The following is a 22924-nucleotide window of genomic DNA, read 5'->3' on the forward strand; positions in this document are numbered from 1 at the left end:
CTGACGCGGGGCTCGAACTCACGGACCGCGAGATCGTGACCTGAGCTGAAGTCGGACGCTTAACCGACTGCGCCACCCAGGCGCCCCCGTTCTAACTTTTAAATGGAGGATTTTTAATAGCCCAAGAATTAGGTACAAAATCACTCCATCCTAACTTGCTGCACCATTCTTTTCAGCAAATTAACCTTCTCAATCTAGAATGTATCACACGGCTAAGCAAGAATCAGTGTGGGAAAATTCTTCGCTGAACCCCACGGTTCATCCTGTCACGAGCCCGTCTGTTCACTCTCAGCAAAAGAACTTGCTGTGCTCCGGCAGTCAAACGCAGTTGCCGGTGCCCAAGTGTGCTTTTTCTTGTGCCGACAGAAGCAAAAAGGTGAGGGACCCCAGGCTGCGGGCGGCTGGCACCGAGTGTCTCCAGGCCAGCCAGTGCACCCTGCTGCTTCCTGAGGTGAGCGGGGGTGGGGGGCTCCACTCCCACAGCTCTGGGTTGTCTTGGTCCATCTGCCTTTCCAGTGCCAGACCCGCACGTGGGCGCCTAGCATGGGCCGAGAGCACTTTGCCAGGCTCTGGGAGACCTGGGGAGCCGAGAGCACCCCCTGCCTGCGACGGGGACCGGGACCGAGGTGCGAGGTGCCTTCCCGCAGACTTCTGGTGTTTTCAAGCCAGGGTTGTGTAAAGCGACCTTTGTGGCTCCTCAGCCTTTATTCTTCCGAGTGTAAAGTAGGCACGGGCTGCCATCACAGAATTTTCTAGCTGGCAGACACTCCTCGTGGATTCTACCTTCGCATTTTTTATAAAGGATCAGGAAACCACGTTGGGGATGGCAGTAAGTTTTTCTGTATTACAAAATGCCAAGCTTAGAATAACCCATCGAAGTGGGGAAAATGTTAGGAATATAAAACAAATTACGTAGTTACTCTGTGAGTAATACCTCAGGAAAAAGAGTTGCTGCAGATGGCTTTGGCAGGCTTCATCGTCCCACGGCATTCAAAAAGGATTGTAGGTAAAACAGAAGCTGTCCCCACCGTGGGTGGCACCACAGTTTCAACATAGCAAATGTGGAACTAAATGCACAAATTACGGAAGGTTTTGTAGCACCTGTAATATTAATATTGCTGTGCTTTAGCTATAAGGCTAAGCAATTCCTCCAGAAGAACCATGCAAACCATCAGGTGGACAGAGTGGTTTTCCTAGGTCCTAGAACGTTGTTAAGTTTAGGAAGTCCTGCAAGATGTGGCAGGACCCCCGTATTTTAGTAAGTATTTTAAAATCCTAACCTTGTTTGTGGACTCCCCAAAAAAATACCCTGGGAAGAGAGGGAAGCCAAACAAGGGGAGGGGGAGAGAAAAAAGAGCCGGTGGCAGAATGGAGACATCTCCGGAACCAGCACCAGTCAGAGGCAGTGACACGGGTTTTTTTTTTTTTTTTTTTTTTTTAAAGAACGGGAGGGTAAATCTCTGCGCGAGGGTGACGTTGTCCGGGGGCTGCGGGGGTGAGAGCCGTTGCGAATACTCTTCTCCGTAGGGCACGGGGGGCTCTTTCAGCATCGACAGCGAGGAGTACGAGGCGATGCCCGTGGAGGTGAAGCTGCTGCCCCGGAAGCTGCAGTTCTTCTGCGACCCCAGGAAGCGGGAGCAGCTGCTGCCGCGCTCGGCCCAGTGAGCGCCCAGGGAGCGGCGGCACCCCCGGTGGGACCAAAAGGGAGCAGAGGCCTCGGCAAGTACCCGCCCCTCCCCGCGGCCCCGGCCCGCCTCCCCCCCCCCCCCCCCCTCGCCGCGCATGCTCCTCCTTCCGTGTGACCACTGTCCCCCTCCGTGGCGCCGTCCCCGCCGGGGGCCCGCGTGCGGTAGAGGGAAAGGGGCCCGACCTCGCGCCGGCCCCCAGGTGCAGCCGGGCCTCTCCATGGGTGCTGCTGCTTTCTGAGCTCAGATTCGAATCTCGCTGGTCTCCGTCCTCCCCTCAGTCCAGAAACCTGTGAGGTGTTTCCCCCTCAGCCGCGATGCTGTAAGATACTAATCTGTATTATTTTTTCCAGTAGCGCTTAAGTATTGGTTTGCATGAGAACCACCCGGGGGTGCATGCCGAAAACCTAGCAACTCAAGCTGGGGGTGGAGCCCCGGGATCTGCATTTCTAATTAAAAGCCCAGGTGCTTCTACTCCGTGCGGTCCCCCAGCCTTGCTGGTCAGTGTGGCAAAGCACACCAGCCACCGTTCACGCACCCCTACGGGTATTTTGGAAGATCGTGTATCCCTCACACTTTCTAGATTTCAACTTAAGAGTTGCCAGTATGTGTATTTCCTGGTGTCATGTAAATATTGGTTATTTTAAAATAAAGCTGTTATATCACTCTTTTAAACATATTTGGTGCAATTTAAATATACAGCAATTTGACTCTCATCCTCCATTTACAAAAATACACGAATAGGTTCTTTGGTTATTTCTATACACTTTCAGCAAAGAATGCTATCGTGATCTATTTTCATGCTTGAAATTTTATCACTTGCCCTATTTTCTTGCCAACAAAAAATATAAATGGAAATTCTTTAGTGTTAACCCAGAACTAATATTGTTTTCATCCATTTTATTTCAGTAATTTTTAATTACCAAAAATGGATACTATAAACACTTTATGAGAATGCTCTTTATCCTAACGAGTTCAAGAACCCATGTTACAGCTTAGAACAGGACTCAACATCCTTGATATTCCTTGTTCTTTATAGATCTAAGCACATAAGCAGAAGAGATGATTCTAATGTCATACATACAGTTCTTCGAATTCCTCTGGAATTACATGTCAAAAATTATTAATGATCTTCCTTTAGTTTGTTGAAAGCAGAAACCAGAAACTGGCTGATTTGAGAAGGATTTGCTAACCAGGCTTTATAGCCCTTTACTTTCCATACTACCATCGGGATTTACCCTTTGGTGCCCCTGAGGTTTTCAGACTCCAGAAGGTGATGCCCAGGTTGGAGGAGATGTGAGCCTTCCTCTTTGTAAAGAGGAAACAGGAGTGTAAAAGGGCAGATGGGCAGGCCTTGGCTACAGGCGCATCCTCGGGCAGATCAGTTTTAGGACCGTATGTATGCCTGTGCCCATGAGTCCCTTGGAGAGTGAAGACTAATGCTTCAAAGGATTACAAAGCAGCTACAAAAAGCTCATGAATGAAGATCACAAAAAAAAACCAAGTCTTACCTGTTCAGCTCTGTATCCTTCAGAGTGGTGGTAAAAGCCGTGCTGTGGCCTCCAAAACCCTGCAGTGGAAGGAGGACCCACACCCTGGTGCCCACAGAGGGGAGCAGGGATGCTGTGGGAGGAGGAAAAGTTTGTAAGGGAGCGAGGAGCACCTTGCACCGTCTTGGTTTTCTGATAAGACTGTAAAGGACGAGCCCAGAAGCCGGCTCGCTCCCTCCCCGATCGGCTACCCCCATGTGTATTTATTTAGTGAATCGGGTCCTTGCGGTGAAATAGTGGGATTTCAACTGGGGAAGGATATCGAATAGATTAATATCTGTATTCGTTCTGAAATCTAGGCTCCCTGGTGTGAATTTTGCCTTCTTGATTCAGGCTCTTTCCTGTGAGAACGTGGTTTCTTATCGTTCATGCTCTTGTTCTTTCCATGGTCCTGGCGCAGAACATCCAGGTGAAGGACACGCCTGTTAGGCACAAACCTTTTGAAAGACGAATTTTACTCAAAAGCCAGATTATTTCTAATACAAATCCAGATGCTTCCTAGCACGCAAGTCTTTTGCTTGGTGCCGTGGCTGGTCTGGGCACATGGCTGTCGTGACTGCGTGCAGTGCTTTGTTTACACACGCGACAGATTCGCCGTGTTCTCACCCCATCCCTGGGAAGTCGGTAACATCATACGGTCATGTGCCTTGGAAAGCAGGAACCTGGCGTCGAATACAGCATCAGTGATGTTAGGAATTTTGCCCTTACGCTCACTCCCCCAAAGGTTAAAAATGAAAGAAAACTTCAGTGTGTGGGTGTGTATATGTACGCCCAGTCCTGGCTCTTCCGGACGGCACGATTCTTCCCAGCTTTGGTCCCCATTACCTGGAGGATGTTCATGCAGACCGTGGCCTCTAGGAGAACAGGTACCAGGCGCCCCGGTTGCTCTGTCACTGTGACGTCCGCATTCAGGTTCTGCTCATACACTGGGCCATCCCTCCTTCCTACCACAAACCACATTTCTCGGGCCAGGGAAGGACTGAAACGCACACGTTCATGTTAAAATGTGAATTTTAATTGTAAAAATTGTTTTCTGTAAATATAGTTATATCAACCTCTCTGCACACAACTTGGTTCCCATATATACAGATATGATATACACAGATGTTATTTGTACCACAAAACAATCATTAAAGAAACATTCACTCCTCGTAGCTTCAGGATTAACACCAGCTTTCTTTAGGGCATTAAAATCATTACCATCAAAACAGAAGAACGTACCTATGCGACTAGTATTCAGGGTGAAATTTATCAACTGTCTTACTAACTTCATACTATGAGGTCAAGAATTTAAACAAAAATAGATTCAGTGTCTCATTGCTAGAACTCTTACGCTGGGGTATTAAAATAGGGGTTTGACATTTAAGGCGACAGGGAGGCTATGTTAATCCTAACTTGGGAGAAATAGGAAAACCATTTTTCCAAGGCTACAACCATTCCTTTTGCAGAAAAGGTTGACTTCCCAGACCTATAAAAAAAAAAAAAAAATTCAGCCAACAAGCTTGGGTAAATAAGGAGGTTGATTTTCTTTTCCTCTACTCTGTACCCCTGAAGTGTCCTAGCTGGTCTGCTCAACAGCACAGAATTCATACCTTTCCTCATTATGGTCTTTGTGGGCACTCAAGTCAAACTATTCCTGAGGCCGCCTTCCAAATCTTCGCTTCATTTGGCCGAAGGAGGTTTTCACTCCAACGTCAATGAAATCTATTTGCAACCAGCTAACTCTATGACCTCTCTGGGGATTTTTCATTTTGTGGATCCTCCCTGGCTAATTTCTAAGGCCCTGCCCTACTCTACCCCTGCGTTCCCCAGCTGTCTTTAGAAAGCAGACTAAATGTATCGTTAGTCTAAACACGCCTTCTAAAGCCAACGTAAGTAATTCACACCTATCCTTCCTTACACTACGGTAAGTAAATAAATTTTCTGAATTTAGATTACATTACTGCTAAAAGCCCATCCTATGCTGAGCTTCTGGAATAACTCTAAAGAGGGCTTCCCCTCCCCCCCATCATTGTTTGTAATCACTAGAAAATCCTTACTTCCTTTCTAAATGTGCAGTTTTACCCAACTGCCCCCGTCTTCCGGCTCCAGAGACAAAGTGCCAGGCAGAAGACCACGCGGCTCCAGGAAGAAGCCTGCTAATCGGCCTCCTCACGTGAAACAAGAGTTTCCCTTGAGGTCGCTGCCCGTGCCATCCTCGCGAAGACCCTCCCGTTCACCTCCCGGAGAGCGTGGCTAAGTCTCCCAGCACAGTGTCCTTATTCAAGCTCAAAGACGAATAATGACACTTCTATGGGGTTTCAGTTGCTTCCAAGTTACAAAACTTGTTTCTTCCAGGATTCTAGTTTTGAGATTTTCTTCTGTTTCCACATCTGCACACTTAATTCATCACATAATAATATCGACATAAAAATAAACTCCCATTTCTCATAAGAAAAACAGTAACTTAATTCACAGCCTTTTTACCAACACTCAGTGCCCTAGCAGCTCCTGGGAACAGAGGTATATTAGTCATCAGATGGAATCTTCGAAACCCACGGACTCAGGGGTAAGAGGAGCCCTTGACCCCTTCTCTTCCCCTACCTGAAATCAGAGAAGGGTCTTCCTGAAACAAGAAGGGGCAGGTGGGGGCCAGCGGAGGTAAGCCCCCCGGCTCTGGAGGAGCCTCGCCGCAGGGCACGAAGTGCGGGAAGACCCTGGGGCTGGACCTCAGATCCTAAGCCCACTAGTGAGGAACCGGACAGGGAGGTGAAAGCCCCCGCATGACGTGTTGGTCCCCATGCTGACTTTCCTATTTCAGAACTGGCATCCTACGAAGGAAAGTTCACTGTCAAGCTGAACGTTGTCTTACAATTTTATTCGATGCCCTCCTGCTCCTTTACCTTTCCAAGTATAATCTATCTGTACGGGGACTGGGGAAAACATCTCAATCCATTCCCTGGGCTATGCAGTTTCAGGGGGAAAAAAAAAAGGTCCCTGAGGTCCCTGCCTCTTCTCAGAGGGTTGCTGTCCTACCATTAAAACGTTAATTCATGACTGCCCTTTACAAAAGCTTCCCTGAAGGCCTCGGTTTAAAGGTGAATCATCTCATCTTTTTACTGTATTGGAAGGGCTCTCAGTGGATCAAGACGAATAGCAAGTTCGTCCTCGTAGCCACCGGAATGAAAAACAGCGATTCAGCTCGGATTTCTCTTTACTTTTATCTTCCGGTTAAAATATCAGGGAGTTACACTGATAAATGAGTCTTCACAGGTGGTATTTAGAATGATCTGTGCCCTGTGCTACACTTCAATTTCCCATCTTGATTTTCACGAGGAGCAAAACAAGGGAAGCTGTAGGTGCAAATTCTGGGCCAAGTTATTTCTATCATTACCAATGAATTCGGCACCCCTCCCCGGCCGAGTGGAAGAAGTGCCACGCTGGATGGCGGCTGTGGGAGGCGAGAGCCTTCTGACTCGCGGCCGTCCTGGCTGCCGGAGGACCGTGCAAGGCCCCAGGTGGCACAATGATACTGGAACAGACACCGGGCCTAAGGAGTGCTTCGTGCTTGTCTAAAGCCATAGTTAATTCTACACAAATTGGCCCACCCTTTTTGCTCTCGTAGGAGATAAATCCTACCGTTTCTGACTCCTGAAGAAAGAAGCCTAAGCCAGAGGGCAACCAGACATTTTCTCCAAGGCTGACTATTACCATCTGCCGAGCCTGCAGAATTGGAAAAATCCACCTAAATGGGCCTTTGTCACACTTGGCGGGACGGCAGTAAACCCCAGGCCTGGGTTCTTGGTCCCACACGGAGCCCTGCCACCTGGTTTTTTCTGCCTTGATGCAACGGCGGCAGCAGCCCAGGTGTCTCAGGTCAGCTTCCAGGTGACCACATGGCTCACAGCATGGCACTAGACCAGGCTCAAAGTTCTCAGAAGGACCCAGCCAGCTGAGATGAGGCAGGGGAGGGGGTGAGGTTCAACAGCACAGAAGGGCAGAAGGCTACCATGGGTCCAGCCACCCCACCCAGGCTTCCAGCTCTGCCCCAAGAGTCGGTGGTAACCATCCCCGCCCTCCAGAGCTTATCGATCTACGAGGCGGTGAAGAAGAACGTTGACCAATGTCTTCTGACCGAAAGCAGAAGGGTTTTAAGGAAATAGGTCAACAGTGACAGAAAAGCTGGTCCACGTGGCTTCTAGCTTCTGTAACTGCAGGGAGTCCCGCCGGGTACCTCACTCTCCGGTTCCCCTTCTAGAGAAGGGGCAGCCGCTAACTGGAGACACTGGGGAGAGGACAGGGGGATGGAAGCAGAGGGAGGGGGACAGAGCAAGTCTTCCAAAGGGGACCTCCGTATGACTGACTACAGAGCGACGGGGCATGCTGCTCAGTCAGCCAGAGGTGCTGTGCTGAGTTTCTGGCTGATAACGACGCTGGCAAGGGAAGGACGGCTGGGTCTCCTCACAGAGGGAATACGGGGCAGGAGGGGGAGAAGTTCTGTTCTGGGGTCAGCCGAGCCCAGGCTCACTCGTATTATTCCCCTCCGTGCCCAGCCCCCAGCCCCCTGCCCGAGGGTGAGGGGGCGGCCCACGGCCGCCAGACAACCGCCTGGAAGAGTCTGCAGCTAAAGGGAACCCAGAACCCCGACCCGCCACGCAAAGGAAAGAACAGAAACCTTATTTTCACCTTACGACCTTTACATGAGCACTTATGAGCTTGGAGTTACAATTCCACAGAAACACAAGTGTTTGCATGCAGAAGGGCGCGGGGACGGACGTGCTTAAAGATAGTCCTTTCCAACAAACCCCTCAATTCCAGAGGAAGGGGGCCTGCGTCCACCAAGAGAATCCGACCTTTCCTGCTTCCGATCGACCATCCCCCTAACTTAGAAAACCTTGAGCCTTCAGATAGCACTAAAAGTCACCAGGACTTGACCCAAGTCCGAAAGGCTGCTCCTTCCCCAGAGACAAGAGAAGGTTGCTCTTCAAGGAAAGAGGCGGCGAGGCTTTTTTTGTAAACATCTATATTACTGAAATGGCTAAATCCACACTGCAGAGGAGAAAAGTGTATTAGTTGTACAGTTTACATTTCAATGCCCAAACTTATTTATATATTTACATAAAAGAATCTACTTTGATTAATCAATATGTATTTGCATTTTTACATGTGAATTTCTTTAGTCGTGAATCCCCTATCTTGGAACTACAGTGAAAATATTTTTGAATAAAGCAGTGAGCCCTGAAAAGCTGTAAGACTTGTGTGCCATCCACTTGAAAGTCATTTCTCTGCTGTGTGTAGTAGCCTGGCTGGAACCTGGTCACAGACACGGATACACGGATGGCTATTCCAACAACAGAGCGAGGCAAGAAGATCGAGAGGGAAGAAATGGTCACCAACAACCCAGGAGCCCAAGTCAGAATCCTAAACTATGGCCAAAAAAAAGCCCTAACCTCTACTCACAGGAGCTGGCTTCAAATACCTACGGTCTCACCTAAGTTGGCATTCCTGGAATGCACAGCCAAAGAGAACAGGCAGGGACCCACAGGAGCCGTCCCAGACCAAAACATGTCACGGGGACACAGGTAAACTCATCACTGATGCTCGGGGGTTCCAACCACTTCTCTAGGTGAAGGCACTATCAAATTCGCTCTCCAACAAACGTGTTCTGTCTCTGACCCCAACTGCTTAGCTCAAGGCGTGTCAACTCTGCTGACAAGAAATCTGTTTGTGAGGGCTCCAGACTGGTACACGGTCTTGTTCCATGCTTCAAACTCTGAGTAACCAGCTCCGGATCCTTGCTGGAATGTGGAATCCAGTGAATCTCTGTTTTGATCCCGAGGCTCTGCTGGTGATATGTCCAGAGAACTCTCAGAGAAACGTCTTCTGCTCTATGCTCTTTGAACCCCAACTGCTCTACCTTTGGTGGGAACGAACATTGCTCTAAGAGCATAGTTAGCCCTTAAAGGAAGCTCAATTGTAAAATGAATTTGCTTGCAAGCTCCAGGGCCATCCCTGAAGGAGCGGGATTCAGAGAAAGGAGGAGTTTTACATTGAGTGGCCACCGTTAATTTACTCTGAGGAAAGTTTCAACGCTTCAGGCTACAATTTTAGTTTCCAGCTGGCTGGTAAGAAACCTCTTCTTGTCATTCTGTCCTTAGAGAAGCTCATGCTTTGTGACGGAAACATCCTCTTGTTCCTCTTTGAGGTCTCCACTCACGTGAACAGAGAAGACAGATTTGCCCCAGCGAACAGGAAAAGGGATCTGATCCCAACACTGGACTCCCAGAACTGATGAAACACCTCGAAAGGTCATGAGCTCTAGCTTCCACCTTGAGGAGATGCACGTACAAGGCCACCCTGGACAGAATACCGCAAGGGACGAACTCCTGGAGACTTTCTGAACAGCCCACCCCAGTGTTTCCGAGCTCAGCCCGCTCCCAGTGACACATCGCCTTCACCACATCCCCTCAAGTCACTCGACCAGGACGCAAGAGAAGCCACTCGGATAACGCCTATGACAAAACCCAGGCAGTAGCTCTGGGAGAAAGTGGTCCATTCCAACATGGCACCAGGGCAGGGCACAAAACCAAGGTGGTCTCATCTTACCACTGGGAAGGAAGGGAGAAAGGAGATTGCAAAAAAATCACATTTGTTGGGAAGTATAAACCATATTCCTTCGTGTCAACTTAATAAAAAAGGAGGTCCTTGGGGGCCCAGTGTGAACTCCCCACATGAGGAGCGGCTCACCGGTCTGGGCTCACTCTTCCTATGGGCAGCAGGGGTTGTCAATGACCAACATGACGTCGATGCCATAGGCCTCCAGCAGGTCCATCAGAAAGCTCCGGTCCCCTTGGGGGTCTAGACCCATGCCCCGGGCGTGCTCAGCGGTCAGGGTTTTGTCTTGACTGGCGGACACCTCCAACAGAGTCTGAAATATCCGGTTGTTCTGCTCTAGGAAAAACCTGTGTTCACAAGATAAGACACACGGAAGGGAAGGCAGAAAAAAAAAAAAAAGGGTCACCAAATAATCCACACATGGGGAACCAAAACTACATTGCTTTAATATGCTTTTAAATGGTTTCAAAAATCAGAATGATCTCTAAAAAATAAGAAAATTAGGACCAAAGTTCAAGGGTTACTAAAGTGACACCAACTTTTAGCAAAGAAACCGCTGGCATTAATCATGGTATGAACTGCATAGTCCCCAAACTTGGGGACTTTTGGCCTGCCTGCCAAAAACAAACTTTCCTATGGAAGGTTACTACATACACTGTGTTCTTTGTTCTGCTTAGTCAGAAGGGGAAGAGAAAGAAAAGACAAAACCCTAAAAAAATCCTGATGATCCAGCTCTGAGGTCAGGACTTAACGTGAGAAACTAAAATTCACCTTCAAAGCCCAGGACAGGTCACTGGGGCCAGCAGCACAGACGAGTCTTAGCGGGGACAGAGCAGGGCCCTGAGAGGCTCTCCAGCATGAGAGCCACCGCAGAGCACGCCAGGCTGTGGCTGGCCGTCCATGAAGAGGTGGGGCTCGGGGCTGGGGCAGGCACGGGGATGTCTTGTAGCCACCACGGCTGGGAGTGAAAGGCCAAGGGGCCATGGAGCCCCACTGTAGGCACCAATACTGCCCTAACTCCCCACCATCCTCGGGTATTTCTTTCCCTTTGGTTACTTTTTTTGTGTGTCGGGGGGGGGGGGTATTATACACAGAGTGTGACTTACGTGTCACCGATTTATGGTGCCACGTAAATTTATGAGCCATGTTCAGAAAAGGCGTGAACTGTCTAGACTTTTCAGATGTATTCCAAGGGGCTCTCCGGTTCCACCAAGGCACCTAAGTGCCCAAAGAAGTTCTAACTGCTCGTGAATTTCAGGTGCAGTGGAACGCATCAGACCCTGACGAGCCTCCTGGCTCGCCGCTCATTTCCGGAAACTTGTACCTCTCAGCATCGTGCATGGGTGGGGAGGTACGCTTTAGTAGAATCCAAGAACTACACCTCTGTTGAAATGTCCACATTAAGTTCTCAACATCCAAGCCAGAGATGGTTCTCGCTGCAAGTGCCATGTTCCTCACCCCGACCCCAGGGCCTGGGGAAGGAAGGCCAGACAGGAAGCCAGGAGAATTGGTTTCCGTTCCAATCACAGCTCTGTCCGCCCTGCCGAGCGCTGTTTCACAAGCTGCTCAGAAGTTACATAAATGCTGTAAGGTATGAAGACTATGGCTCCTGCCCCCGAACACGAACCGACACATCTGGGGGCAGGGGATTTCATTAGGTTCAAAAGTTAACATTTCTGATCGTCCCGTAACACTGAGCACAAGGAACTCTTTATTCGAGCGAAGGAACGGATGAGAAGCCCCCACACCCTGCAGGGCAGACGCTTCTGGGCAGTGGACATCTGGATGCACACGCTCAATGGAAAGATAAAACATCAGGACTTGCGTTTTTCTCTTCCCTGTCCGCTGGGTGTCCCCCAGTGGCATTTAGGGCTCACGGTGGACTCCACACAGAGCCCAGCTCTCAGTGTACCCGGCAGCGATAAAGGCCATCCCTGGCCTGCCAAGCGTGACACGGGAGGGGTCAAGGCCCAAGGCGGCGAGCGCTCAGGGATCCCCGGGGAAGCCCCACGACCGCTGCCCGGGCTGACTTACAGCACAAAGAGGTCCTCCTCACAGGGGGTGTAGTCGTCTTCCAGCTCCTGGGAGTACAGCAGCATCTGCCTGTGGTGAAGGAGGCCCCCGTCACGCTCCGGTGCCGTCACAGGACCCCGGACATCGGCCAGGTCGTGGGTCAGGCACCTGCACGGGGCGGGCGGCCCCTGCCTCCGGCCCGAAAGCAGGGAGACCGGAAGGGAATCAACGGGCCTTGGAGCCAAAGCCCCCAGGGTCCAGGGCCAGCTCTGCCCCTGGGTGACCTCAGGCAAGTGGCAATCTTTCGTAACTGCCCCTAAAACAGGGATAGGGATGGTGATGGTATTTATTTCGCCACCGGTACCAGGGGGTGCCGTTTACTTTACGGGGTAACCAAACTTCTGAGAACCGCGGGAGATGACGCAGAGGCAAGCTGCCAACACTGTGCTCGCCAGGTGCTCGCGCTCTTCCCTGGGCCTCCCCGGTTCCGAGCCCATCAGCCAGAGGTCACCTCCACACGCTCGCCGCCCGCGTACCAGGCCAACACGCCGGGAGCCCGGCTTCGTCCGCCCCAGGCTCCCCTTCGTCCCCCACCTCCCGGGCAGTCGGCCGGCCCGGCTGAACTGAGAAGGGCAGTGCCCCGGGGCCATCTCTCTCAGGGTGTGCTGGCCTTGGCCGCGCCCGCCAGCCCGCGTGGGCACGCACGTGCCGGGATCGGCTCCCGCTACCTCTGCTCGTTGAGCCGCCGGTACTTCTCCCGGTCGGCGCTGTTGATCCTCAGCAAGGGCTGCAGGTGGCCGTGGTGCGTCTTCACATTCTGGTTATCCACGTAGACGTCATACAGTTCCCGCTTCTCCTCGAAAATCTTCTCCGTGGTGCCTGTGACAGCCAAGCTCAGGGTATGGGAACCCGGAGGCCATCGCTGAGAGGCAGCAGCCCGACCCCGCCGGGGAAACAAGGGGTCCGGGAGCCCCGCACTGCGAGGAGAGGAGAAGGGGCCCCCGGGAGCGAGCGGGAAGGCCAGAGCCTGGCTTCTGGCAGAGCCGGCCCGGGGACCTGGGGCAAGGATGTGCGGGCGGGGTGCAGGGAGGGCCCCGTACTCACAGGCCACATAGGACACCTCTACCTCCAGGCTCTCGATGTCGGCCACGTTCACGTAGAAGAAAGGCTTGGACTCAGGAATGGCGCCCCCGATGCCAGGCAGGGAGACATTGGCCAGGCAGCAGCAGCAGTACACTGTGGGACAGGGGAGGTGAGAGAGGAGTGTGGCCCGCCCCCCTCGGAGCAGTCAGCCTCCGAGGACGACGCCGCGGAGGGCTTGGCTCTGCGCTGTCCCGGCACCGGAGTCACAGGAGGCTCTGGCATTCTGAGGGGTGCGGCGGGGGCACGAGCCTCTCGGGCCCCACAGCGGAACCGGACCTCCAGTCGCGCCAACGGTGCCTCACCCCCTCCAGCTTCCAGTGCGCGGCTCACCGCGTCCGCTCAGGCTCTGGCACTGCCGACCTTCCCCCGTCTCTGAACCCCCGCCTGCGATAACCCCTGTTTCTCCCGGCTCCCTCCCTGCTTCTGATGGCCCCACCGCAGTCTCCTCTGTCCTCCACCGTTACTGCTCCACCTCCTGTGCCCGCATCACCTCCCTGCACTCGCGCTCTTCCCGGGTGACGCCATCCGTCCCGCGGTCACTGGCACTCCACGACGCCGGCCTCGCTTTCCCCCCAAGTCCTGACCCACCCGCACCAGCGCCTGTGTCCACCTCACGGAGGCCTCACAGCAGACACGCACCGTATTCAAAGCCAGTGCTGTCATTCCACCCCCTACTCCTCCTGGACCCTCATCTGGTGGCCCCCCCATCCTCGTCATCCTGGACCCCTCCTCCATTACCTCACACACATCAGAACCTTCCAACCCAATCACACACCAACTCCTGCCAAGTTTTCCTCTTTACTGTATCAGAATCCCCATCTCCTCTCGCCACCTACCTCTTACTAGACCACGGATGCGTCCCCCAACCAACCTTCTTCACGGCCGCCAGAACCCACATTCTAGAATGCAAGTCCGGCCCTGGCATTCCCAGGCTGAAAACCTGGGACCCTCCTGGGACAGCCCCAACATTTCTGAACTCGGTCAACAATGCAATGACTCGAGCAGTTTCTGCCCCGAGAAACTCACGACACAACACCCGACCTTGGTGTTTAGTTACCTCTATAACATACAACACCCACAGGAGGGGGAGAAAATATCAAAATGCGCTTTCGAAGTAAGGCAAATTTCCAAAGGATGAGGATCTGTTCTCCAAAGAACTTGATAAACTGAGACATGCAGCCGGCTGGGTGAGTGATCTGAAAAAATAAAGGAGAGGAGAAGAGCTTGTTAAAAAATGTGAAAAACGTTCCGTGCAGATGTGTGCTAACCACTCCCCACACCCCTGCACCACAGACATCACAAAGTACAACCAACAGATGCATTAAGGGACGGTTACTTCCACACAAGATGGTATTTTTCACTCTAAAGTCTCACCTTTATGCCGGGTTTCGATACTGCAACAGCTCCCCTGATACAGTGAGGTCTGAGTTTAGGGATCATTAAGTACTCAGGAGAGAGAGGCACAGAGGACACAAGGCTGAACCTAACTTTTGAAGAGTCAGAAAAGTCTCTGAAATGACAGTACCTCTCAATGAGAACATCCAACTCGAAACCGTGATTGAGCCCTGGAAGGAGTACAGTGACGAGCCAACGGTCTCATATCAGCTCCCCAAGTACTCAGGGACCCGCTGCCGTGTGAAGTGAGGGGTTGTGCAGGCAGGAAGACCCCACGCCCCCTGCCCCCTCCCTGGCCTGACCACCACTGCACGTCGGGTCCAGCCTCTTCCTTCTCGATAAATGCAAGAGCCTATCGGCCCCTGCAGACTGCTTCTAGGAGCCCTGAGCCAGGAATACCCCAGAAGCTCTGACCTCAGAAAAGCTGAATTCCAACCCGGCTCTGCCATTTAGTAAGGAAAGGCCTTGAGAAAGCAGCCAACCTTTCCGGTTCACTTTCCGCCTGCGAAACGGGGAGGCCATCCCATCCCTCACATGGCTCTCCAGGATTATGAGAGAAAACACATGGATTATGAGAGAAAACACAGGAGCTGATGCAACAAACAAATGCGCAGCGTCACTTCCAAGCACAAGTGTCAGAAGCAGTATCGTTCACCACCCCTGGGGGGCGCCGGTGAGAGCACTTCAGAGGAGCGGTGCCCACACCAAGGCAGAGTGCTGGGCCTGCTGGCTAGGAGACCTTGAGACACGCAGCACCAGAGCCTCCCTTTCCCAGGCAGCACTCCAGCACCACTGCCTCTCAGTTGTCCCGAGTGGGCAGAAAGGCTGCCCTCCGCTGAGGGTCCCTGTCCTGCTCCTGTGCCTACCCCTCTCCCAGATCTCCAGGGGCAGAGGCGCTGAGCCACCGCATCTGGTCAGATTCCTACAATCACAATCTTTCACAAAAGTCCAAAGGTAACGACCTAACATTCACTACTAGGTATTTATCCAAAGGATACCAAAATGCTGATTCAAAGGGGCACATGCACCTCAATACTTACAGCAGTGTGCTATCAACGATAGCTGAACTACGTAAAGAGCCCATATGTCCATCAACTGATAAATGGATAAAGAAGATGTAATACACACACACACACACACACACACACTGAATACTACTCCACAATCAAAAAGAATGAAATCTTGCCATTTGGTATGACATGCATGAAGCTAGAGCGTATTATGCTAAGTGAAATAAGTCAGAGAAAGACAAATATCATATGATTTCACTCATACATGGAATTTAAGAAACAAAGCAAATGAACATAGGGAAAGGGAAGCAAAAATAAGACGACAGAGAGGGAGGCAAACCATGAGACTCTTAACTACAGAGAACAAACTGAGGGTTGCTGGAGGGGAGGTGGGTGGGGGGATGGGCTAGATGGGGATGGGTGTTAAGGAGGGCACTTGTTCTGATGAGCACTGGGTATTATGTGTAAGTGATGAATCACTGAGTTCTACCCCTGAAACCAAAACTACACTGTACGTTAACTAACTTGAATTTAAATAAGAAAGAAACAAAGGCAACTATAGAGGAAAGGGAGCCCAGGCCTGTTCAGGTCCCTCCCAGCTCCCCTCCGCTGATCCTCAGGCCCCAAGCCCCAAGCACCGGGAAGGCCTGCCAGCATTTTGTCCAAACGTGTCCTGGCCCCAGGATCCCAGAATAAATGACCAATCCTTAATTCTGATCTTATTCATTCATTCATGAATGCATGGACGCACACACACAAGAAATAGTTCTCACATACTTTGCACAAACACTGTTTAGTCTCAGCCCAACAATGAATGGCAAGGCCCAGCCCCTGCCCCCATATAGCGTGGAGACTACTAGAAGAAGCAGGTGCACACGTGAGCCAATCCCAGCCTGAGAGCCAAAATGGGAGAGGGCAGGGCTGCAGGAGGGCACAGGAGAGACTGATTCTAGAGAGACAGGGAAGACTTCCTGGAGGCAGCGTGTCTCATCTTTGACACGAAGGGTAACTGGAGGGAGGGCGTTCTTGGTGGCGGGACCAGCGCGTGCCGAGACCCGGAGATAGGACACAACTGCCAGTAGCTGAGGCGCTGGGCCGGGCTGCGCCAGGGCGATGATGGAAGTGGCCACGATGAGGAAGAGCCACCCTCTTCTGGAGGCCGCAGCAGAGAACACGCACCCCTCTCGACCTGACCCTGTCCGACCACACGACACAACAGACATTTCTCCTCTTAAAATCCACCTCTCCCTTCTGGGCCTCGTTCTGCTGCAGGTTTTACAAGGAACTCTTTCCCTGGCTTGTGCTGGCAACGCCTGGGCTCTCTCTGTCCCTCGCCTCTCCTGTGCCCCCACCCAGGGACTCCGTCTGCTCCTTTCTCTCTCTCCCCACTTGTCCACTTCCCAAGGAGGGGCCTCTACCAGCCGCTGCTGGACCCCTCCGAGCGGCCTCTGGCCGTCCTTCCTCCCTTGCCAGTTAGTGTTGACTCTGCAACAGCCTTAGATCTGACCCCGACTTTACATGTTCTTCATACATGTGTTCACTCTGTAAAAATTCACTTAACTATATATGTATGGTGTTCTTTTAACTTGTGGGGACGAAATATGGTGTTTCAATAGACAGCTTACAGACAAATTTCTTTATATGTACCTATATGTGATAGTCCATAAACAGCCAGTGGAATCATATCATATATTCATTGTTTCAGTGTTGCCATTTTTTCCCTGGTCCTTTCCTGTTTTATATATATAAGCACCATCCCTCCATACCTTATCTCATCCCCAGGTAATATATACATTAATAACCTAGTATATACACCCAAACACTGCCTCATGTTTATATATGCACGTATGTATATATATCATCTCTGCACCTGAGGCTGTCATTATTTTACAAAAGCGTATGATCGTATCACAAACGGTTTTCTGTACTTTGCTATTCTCACACAAAAACACTTGCTGGTAAACCTTGCACGTCAACTATGTATGCTCTAATGCATTATTTATAATGGCTGTATGATACATGGGGCATTCTAATTTTCCACCGCTCTACACGATGCTGACTTAAACATTCTTATACAGACATCATTATATTCTGTTGGGTTATAAATATAGGGCAGATCCTAAGGGGTGGGATTGCTAACACAAAGGGTACTTGTATTTTCAATAGGTACTAACAAATTGATTTTGATTTTTTTAAATGTTTTTATGTATTTATGTTTGAGAGACAGAGAGAGAGAGAGAGAGAGAGAGAGAGAGAGAGAGAGCGAGAGCGAGCAGGGAAAGGGCAGAGAGAGAGGGAGACAGAATCCCAAGCAGGCTCCATACTGTCAGCAGAGAGCCTGATGTGGGGCTCAAACCCACGAACTGTGAGATCATGACCTGAGCCGAAACCAAGAGCTGGACGCTTAACCAAATGAGCCACCCAGGCACCCCCTAACAAATTTGGAAGACCAGTCACATCTCCATCTGCAACCAACAAAGTACACTTCTTCCCACATCACATCAACTAGAGTTTGGTAGGCATGTTAATGAGCAGCCCTCACTAGAGAAAAGCAGATGGCGATTTTACTTTCTCTCCTCTGTCCCTCCTTTGTGGCCTGTTAGGGAGAGGAATCTGGGGACACCCAGGTCAGATGCTGGTGACCCAGGTCACCTTGCTTAGGGTTCAAGATAGCCCAGCAGCAATGGACTCAGAGCAAAAGCTGGGTCAGAGTTTGGAGTGGTGAGAAAAGGAGCAGGGTTCAGTCAATACAGACCCATAATCGCCCTAATGACCCTCTGACCGTTTCTTGATTATTGCCTCTCAGGGCATGCCATGGGGTGGGGAAATCCTTAAACTATGTTCCCTGGACTCCCATGGCAGCTGGCTTCCAGTTAAGTTCGTCCGCGGGAGGCAATGACTGGGGACTGGAAGGCAGAAGGCAGGGAGAGGGAGCTCTCCGCTTTCTCACTCATGCTGGTATTTTGCCAGCAGCAGAGGACGCGTCTGATTCTAACCTCCAGTTTCTCCCAGCAGCCGCAGCTCCAGCTGAGCCAGAACCCCAGAGGGTCCGGCAACAGCAGGTGCACAGTGCCGAAGACACCTGAGCACAGGCTGTGTAGGACTCCTCCTCAGGTTGCCACGGTTTTGATAACGTCACCTCTCCAGTTACCCCAGCCCCGTGAGGGTGTGACAGGAGTCTGGAAGAGGGCCCTGAGTAATCCCCACCTCTTGGTATTTACAGCCGTACGTAATCCCCTCTTCCTCTTGAGTAACTTGCTTTGACCAACAGAATATGGCAACATTGCAGGGCTGCCACTTCTATAATTAGGTTACAAAGGATTCTGATTTCCCTTTTGTTTTCACTTGCTGCCTTTGACGAAGCAAGCCACCATGTTGGAGAGACCCACCTGGCTATGGACTGAGGACAACAAAGAGGCGGAGGTACCGAGGGCCTTGGTCCACTAGCCTTCAAGGAAACCAATCCTCCAACAGTCACATGAGCCCAGAAGTGGATACTGCCCCCGCCCCAGTCAAGCCTTCGGACAAGCCCCCAACCCTGGCCGATACCCTGCCCGTGGTGTCATGGGAGACCATGAAGCAGAGGACCCAGCCAAAACATGCCTGAATTCCTAGTTCACAGACCCTGTGAGATAACACCTTTGTGCTATTTCAAACCGTGAATTTGGGGATAATTTTTAATGCGGCGATAACTAATGTAAGGTGGTAGCCGTCTCCAATTAGAAGTATCTGTATTACCTTGCTCCCTTTTTGCTCCTTCAGTCTTCCAGTGCCTAGATCACGGATTCCCTGTATGGAAGTAGCCTGGAATATCTAACATAGTTTGTGTTTTCCTGACGAGACCCTAACTGGTACTTATTAGGCTTCACATTCCACGGTCTAGTGTTTAAGGTTCTCTACCATTTGATTCCAATCTATTTTTCCACTCTCTTCTCTCCTGCTCAGTGGACACAGGAATTCCATCCCAGTCCAGGTACAGGAAGACCTCGTTTTATTGCACTTCACTTTATCAGGCTGTGCAGACTGCTTTTTTTTTTTTTTTTTTTTTTTATAAAATCAAAGTCTGTGGCAACCTAGCATCGAGCCAGCCTATTGGTGCCATTTTCCAATGGCAATTGCTCATGTCACATCTCTGTGTCACATTTTAGTAATTCTCACCATATTTCAAGTTTTTCATTATTATTTTTTTTGTGATGGTCAACTGTGATCAGTGATTATGACTCATTGAAAGCACAGATGATGGTTAGCATTTTTTAGCAATAAAGTATGGTTTAATTAAGGGATGTGCATTGTTTTTCAGGCATGGTGCTATTGCATACTTAATAAACTACAGCACAGTATAAACATAACTTGTGAATGCACTGGGCAACCAGAAATTTCATCTGACTCACTTTACTGCGGCTTTTGCTTTCCTGCATGGCCTGGAGCCGAACCCGCGGGATCTCAGGCATGCCTGTGGCCTGCTCATGCTCCATGAACCTGCCTGTGCCTTTGCACGCCTACCCCTCCACAAAGGTGGTGGGCTAAGCAGCTGGCACTGACTCTGGCACCAGTCCTGTGTTTAAGTCCTGGCTCTATCTCCTACTAGCTGTAAGGCCCTAGGTAAGTCACTGGACCTTTACAGACCACAGTTGGCTGATCTGGAAACAGAGAGTAAACAATCATTTACTTTAAAATATGCCGCAATAGAGGCGCCTGGGCAGCCCGGTCGGTTAAGCGTCTGACTTTGGCTCAGGTCACGATCTCACCGTTTTGTGAGTTCGTGCCTCTCGTTGGGCTCTGTGCTGACAACTCAGAGCCTGGAGCCTGCTTCAGGTTCTGTGTCACCCCCTTTCTCTCTCTGCCCCTCCCCTGCTCATATTCTCTTTCAAAAATAAACAAACATTAAAATTAAAATTAAAATTAAGACAAAATATGCTGCAACAGGTATAGATAAATAGCTGGCAGAAAGCCAGCCTCACAGGAGGGGCTGAGAAGGTGACGGCCCCCACTGGCCTGTTCCCTCAGTCTGGAACCAGCCTCCCTCACTTCTCACCTGGCCAAATACTTCGGGGACTAACCCTTCTTCTAAGAAGCCTTTCCAGAGTTTACCCTTAAAGCCCTGGCATAATTTCTCTCCGGGGAGCCCTAGGTTTCTCCTGAAGTACCTTGTGGCCACCTACAGGGGAGGGAGAAGGAGGAGCTTCGTGTTCACAGTCATCTCTGTACCCTACCAACGCCTCACGCTTGTCAACTGTAAGCGAACATATTCTAGTACACAAGCTAAGTGCTTCAGAAAAAGTGCATCGCAAAGTCATATCAAGAATACGGTAACTACAGGGAGCCTGGCTGGCTCAGCTGGTAGAACACGCGACTCTTGATATTGGGTTGTAAATTTGAGCCCCATGGAGGGTGTAGAGAGTACTAAAAAATAAAATCTTTTTTTAAAAAAATATTTATTTACTTTTGAGAGAGAGAGAGAGAGAGAGAGAGAGAGAGAGAGACAGCAGGGGGAGGGGCACAGAGAGAGGGAGACACAGAATCCAAAGCAGCTCCAGGCTCTGAGCTGTCAACGCAGAGCCTGATGTGGGGCCTGAACCCATGACTGGTGAGATCATGACCTGAGCCAACGTCGAATGCCTAACCGACTGAGCCGCTCAGGTGTCCCAAAAATAAAATCTTAAAAAAATAATAATAATAATAATATGGTAACTACGAAATACAACATGTGTTCATCAAATTCTCCATCTTTCGTCTTTTCGACTCCAACGTCTGGCTTTAAATATCTAAAGCAAACAGCAGAAACAAATCCACTTCTTCTCTGCTAGGAATCTACCACAACTGGCCTGCCCTATCATCCTATATGGCTTTGCACCATGGTTCTAGAAAGGTCTGGAAAGCATATGTGTTTTCAAAGAACCCAAATGCTTACGTCAGAAACCTATTCCATCAAAATCAGACTCTGGGCATAAGCCCAAGACGTCAATTCCTTATGAATCAAAAAACTAATCAACAACCACTGTAGCAGACACGAGCCCAGGCCCACGCGAGCGCCTGGCCAGCCTCACCTTCATCTCAGGGTACATGTATCGGTGGATGGAAGGCAGCCAGTAGACAGGGGGCAGGCTGCCGCCTCTCCCCGGACCGGCATGGAGCACCCCTTTCTTGTCCTCATAGAACGCAGCCAGATGAGAGTAGTGTCCTGGCGTCTCCAGCTGGTGTCTGCAAACACACACGCACACACAGTGAGAACAGCTCTGGCCCCGGCTCTGCCCCTCGGTCGCCCTGTCCCAAGGGCTGGAACCCTTGGGGACGAAGTGATAAACCAAAAAGACCCTCATTTCGAGGTTGCCCAGAACGCCCCCTTGGGGGTTACAGAAGATCCTCACGTGGGGTCTGGTTCTCCCTGACACCATGGGACACACGCCTCCTCGAGGGAAACCGCCAGAAAGTACAGACCGTGACTAATGTTTATTGTTCTCCAGCAAGGTGTGCTGAAGAGGGTGTGGCGCCTCCCAGGGAAGGCTGAGCCAAGGGACAACGTGGAAGGCCACAAATCCCCTGCTTACAGCTGCTCTCTGCTGAGAAACCATGCTTGTTTGCTTCGTTATAGAAGACTCAGAGGGAACTTACCCCTCAACGTCTCAAATGAGGGAAAACAATTATTGGATGTCACCAGGCCTCAGACTTTCTGCATCAAGTAATAAAATTATTAAAAAAGGAAGGAAGGAAGGAAGGAAGGAAGGAAGGAAGGAAGGAAGGAAGGAAGGACGGACTCAGAATCTCTTATTTTCCCACCCACCTGCTCGGGCCCACAGAGACTGGGCTGTGGGGAACCCTGTCAACCGACCGCAAGACCAAGAAAGCCTCAGTGAAGCCCTGGGCCATTTGGACAATGGAGAATCCTGCCTTCGAGTCAAGCGCAGGAGTGCTGTGGACGCTATGTGTGATAGGGGTGTTATGGGTCCAACTGTCCCCCTCCAACCCCACCAGAAACAAGATCAGCTGGAGTCCTAACTCCCAGTACCTAAGAATGTGACCCTCTCTGGAGACAAGTGTCTTTACAGAGTCAAGTTGAAGTGAAGTAATTGTGGTGGGTCCCAAGCCAATATGACTGCTGATCTTACCAAAACGAAGAAGTTTGGACACGGTTGACATACACAAGGGGAACGCCACATGAAGATAAAGGCAGACATTGGGAGAGACGCATCTAGAAGCCCAGGAAGACCAAAGATCACCAGCAAACCACCAGAAGCTAGGAGAGAGGCAAGGAGCAGATTCTCCCTCGTGGCCCCAGAAGGAATTGACCCTGCGGACACCTGACCTCAGACTGCTGGCCTCCAGAGCTGTGGGAGGGTTTGTCTTGTTCTCAGTCCCCTAGATTTGGGTTCTTTGCTATGACCACTTAGGAAACAAATATAGGCAGGAATAAAAGGCAGTAAAGCCGTTTTAGTCTTATCTTCTTGGCGCCCTACAATCTCCATCATACTGCGGTGAGAGAGACTCAGCATACAAACTATGGTTGGCCCCCAGAGCAACAATGACTAAAACAGGG

The 22924-nt window shown here is 50.7% G+C and overlaps 2 protein-coding genes across 5 annotated transcripts in view; one reads left to right on the plus strand and one right to left on the minus strand.

Moving 5' to 3' along the window:
- AGK (acylglycerol kinase) overlaps nucleotides 1–2360 on the plus strand; it is an 80744-nt gene extending 78384 nt beyond the window's left edge. For all 3 annotated transcript variants that reach the window (XM_030308589.1, XM_030308590.1, XM_030308591.1), the window contains exons 15-16: nucleotides 367–451; nucleotides 1528–2360. In XM_030308589.1, coding sequence (XP_030164449.1) covers nucleotides 367–451; nucleotides 1528–1665 — 223 coding nt within the window. In that variant the 3' untranslated portion in view covers nucleotides 1666–2360. The remainder of the gene's footprint in view (nucleotides 1–366; nucleotides 452–1527) is intronic.
- A 1868-nt stretch (nucleotides 2361–4228) lies between these two features.
- DENND11 (DENN domain containing 11) overlaps nucleotides 4229–22924 on the minus strand; it is a 44952-nt gene continuing 26256 nt past the window's right edge. The window contains exons 4-10 of one of the 2 annotated variants that reach the window (XM_030308588.1): nucleotides 21438–21591; nucleotides 14043–14181; nucleotides 12947–13078; nucleotides 12571–12721; nucleotides 11864–11932; nucleotides 9962–10176; nucleotides 4229–4703 (exon numbers count right to left, since the gene is read on the minus strand). In XM_030308588.1, the coding sequence (XP_030164448.1) occupies nucleotides 9981–10176; nucleotides 11864–11932; nucleotides 12571–12721; nucleotides 12947–13078; nucleotides 14043–14181; nucleotides 21438–21591 (841 nt within the window). In that variant the 3' untranslated portion in view covers nucleotides 4229–4703; nucleotides 9962–9980. Of the gene's footprint in view, nucleotides 10177–11863; nucleotides 11933–12570; nucleotides 12722–12946; nucleotides 13079–14042; nucleotides 14182–21437; nucleotides 21592–22924 lie in introns of both variants that reach the window. The other variant, XM_030308587.1, reaches the window with a different exon arrangement.

This window comes from Lynx canadensis, chromosome A2 (assembly GCF_007474595.2).
Source record: "Lynx canadensis isolate LIC74 chromosome A2, mLynCan4.pri.v2, whole genome shotgun sequence".
Lineage (NCBI taxonomy): Eukaryota > Metazoa > Chordata > Mammalia > Carnivora > Felidae > Lynx > Lynx canadensis.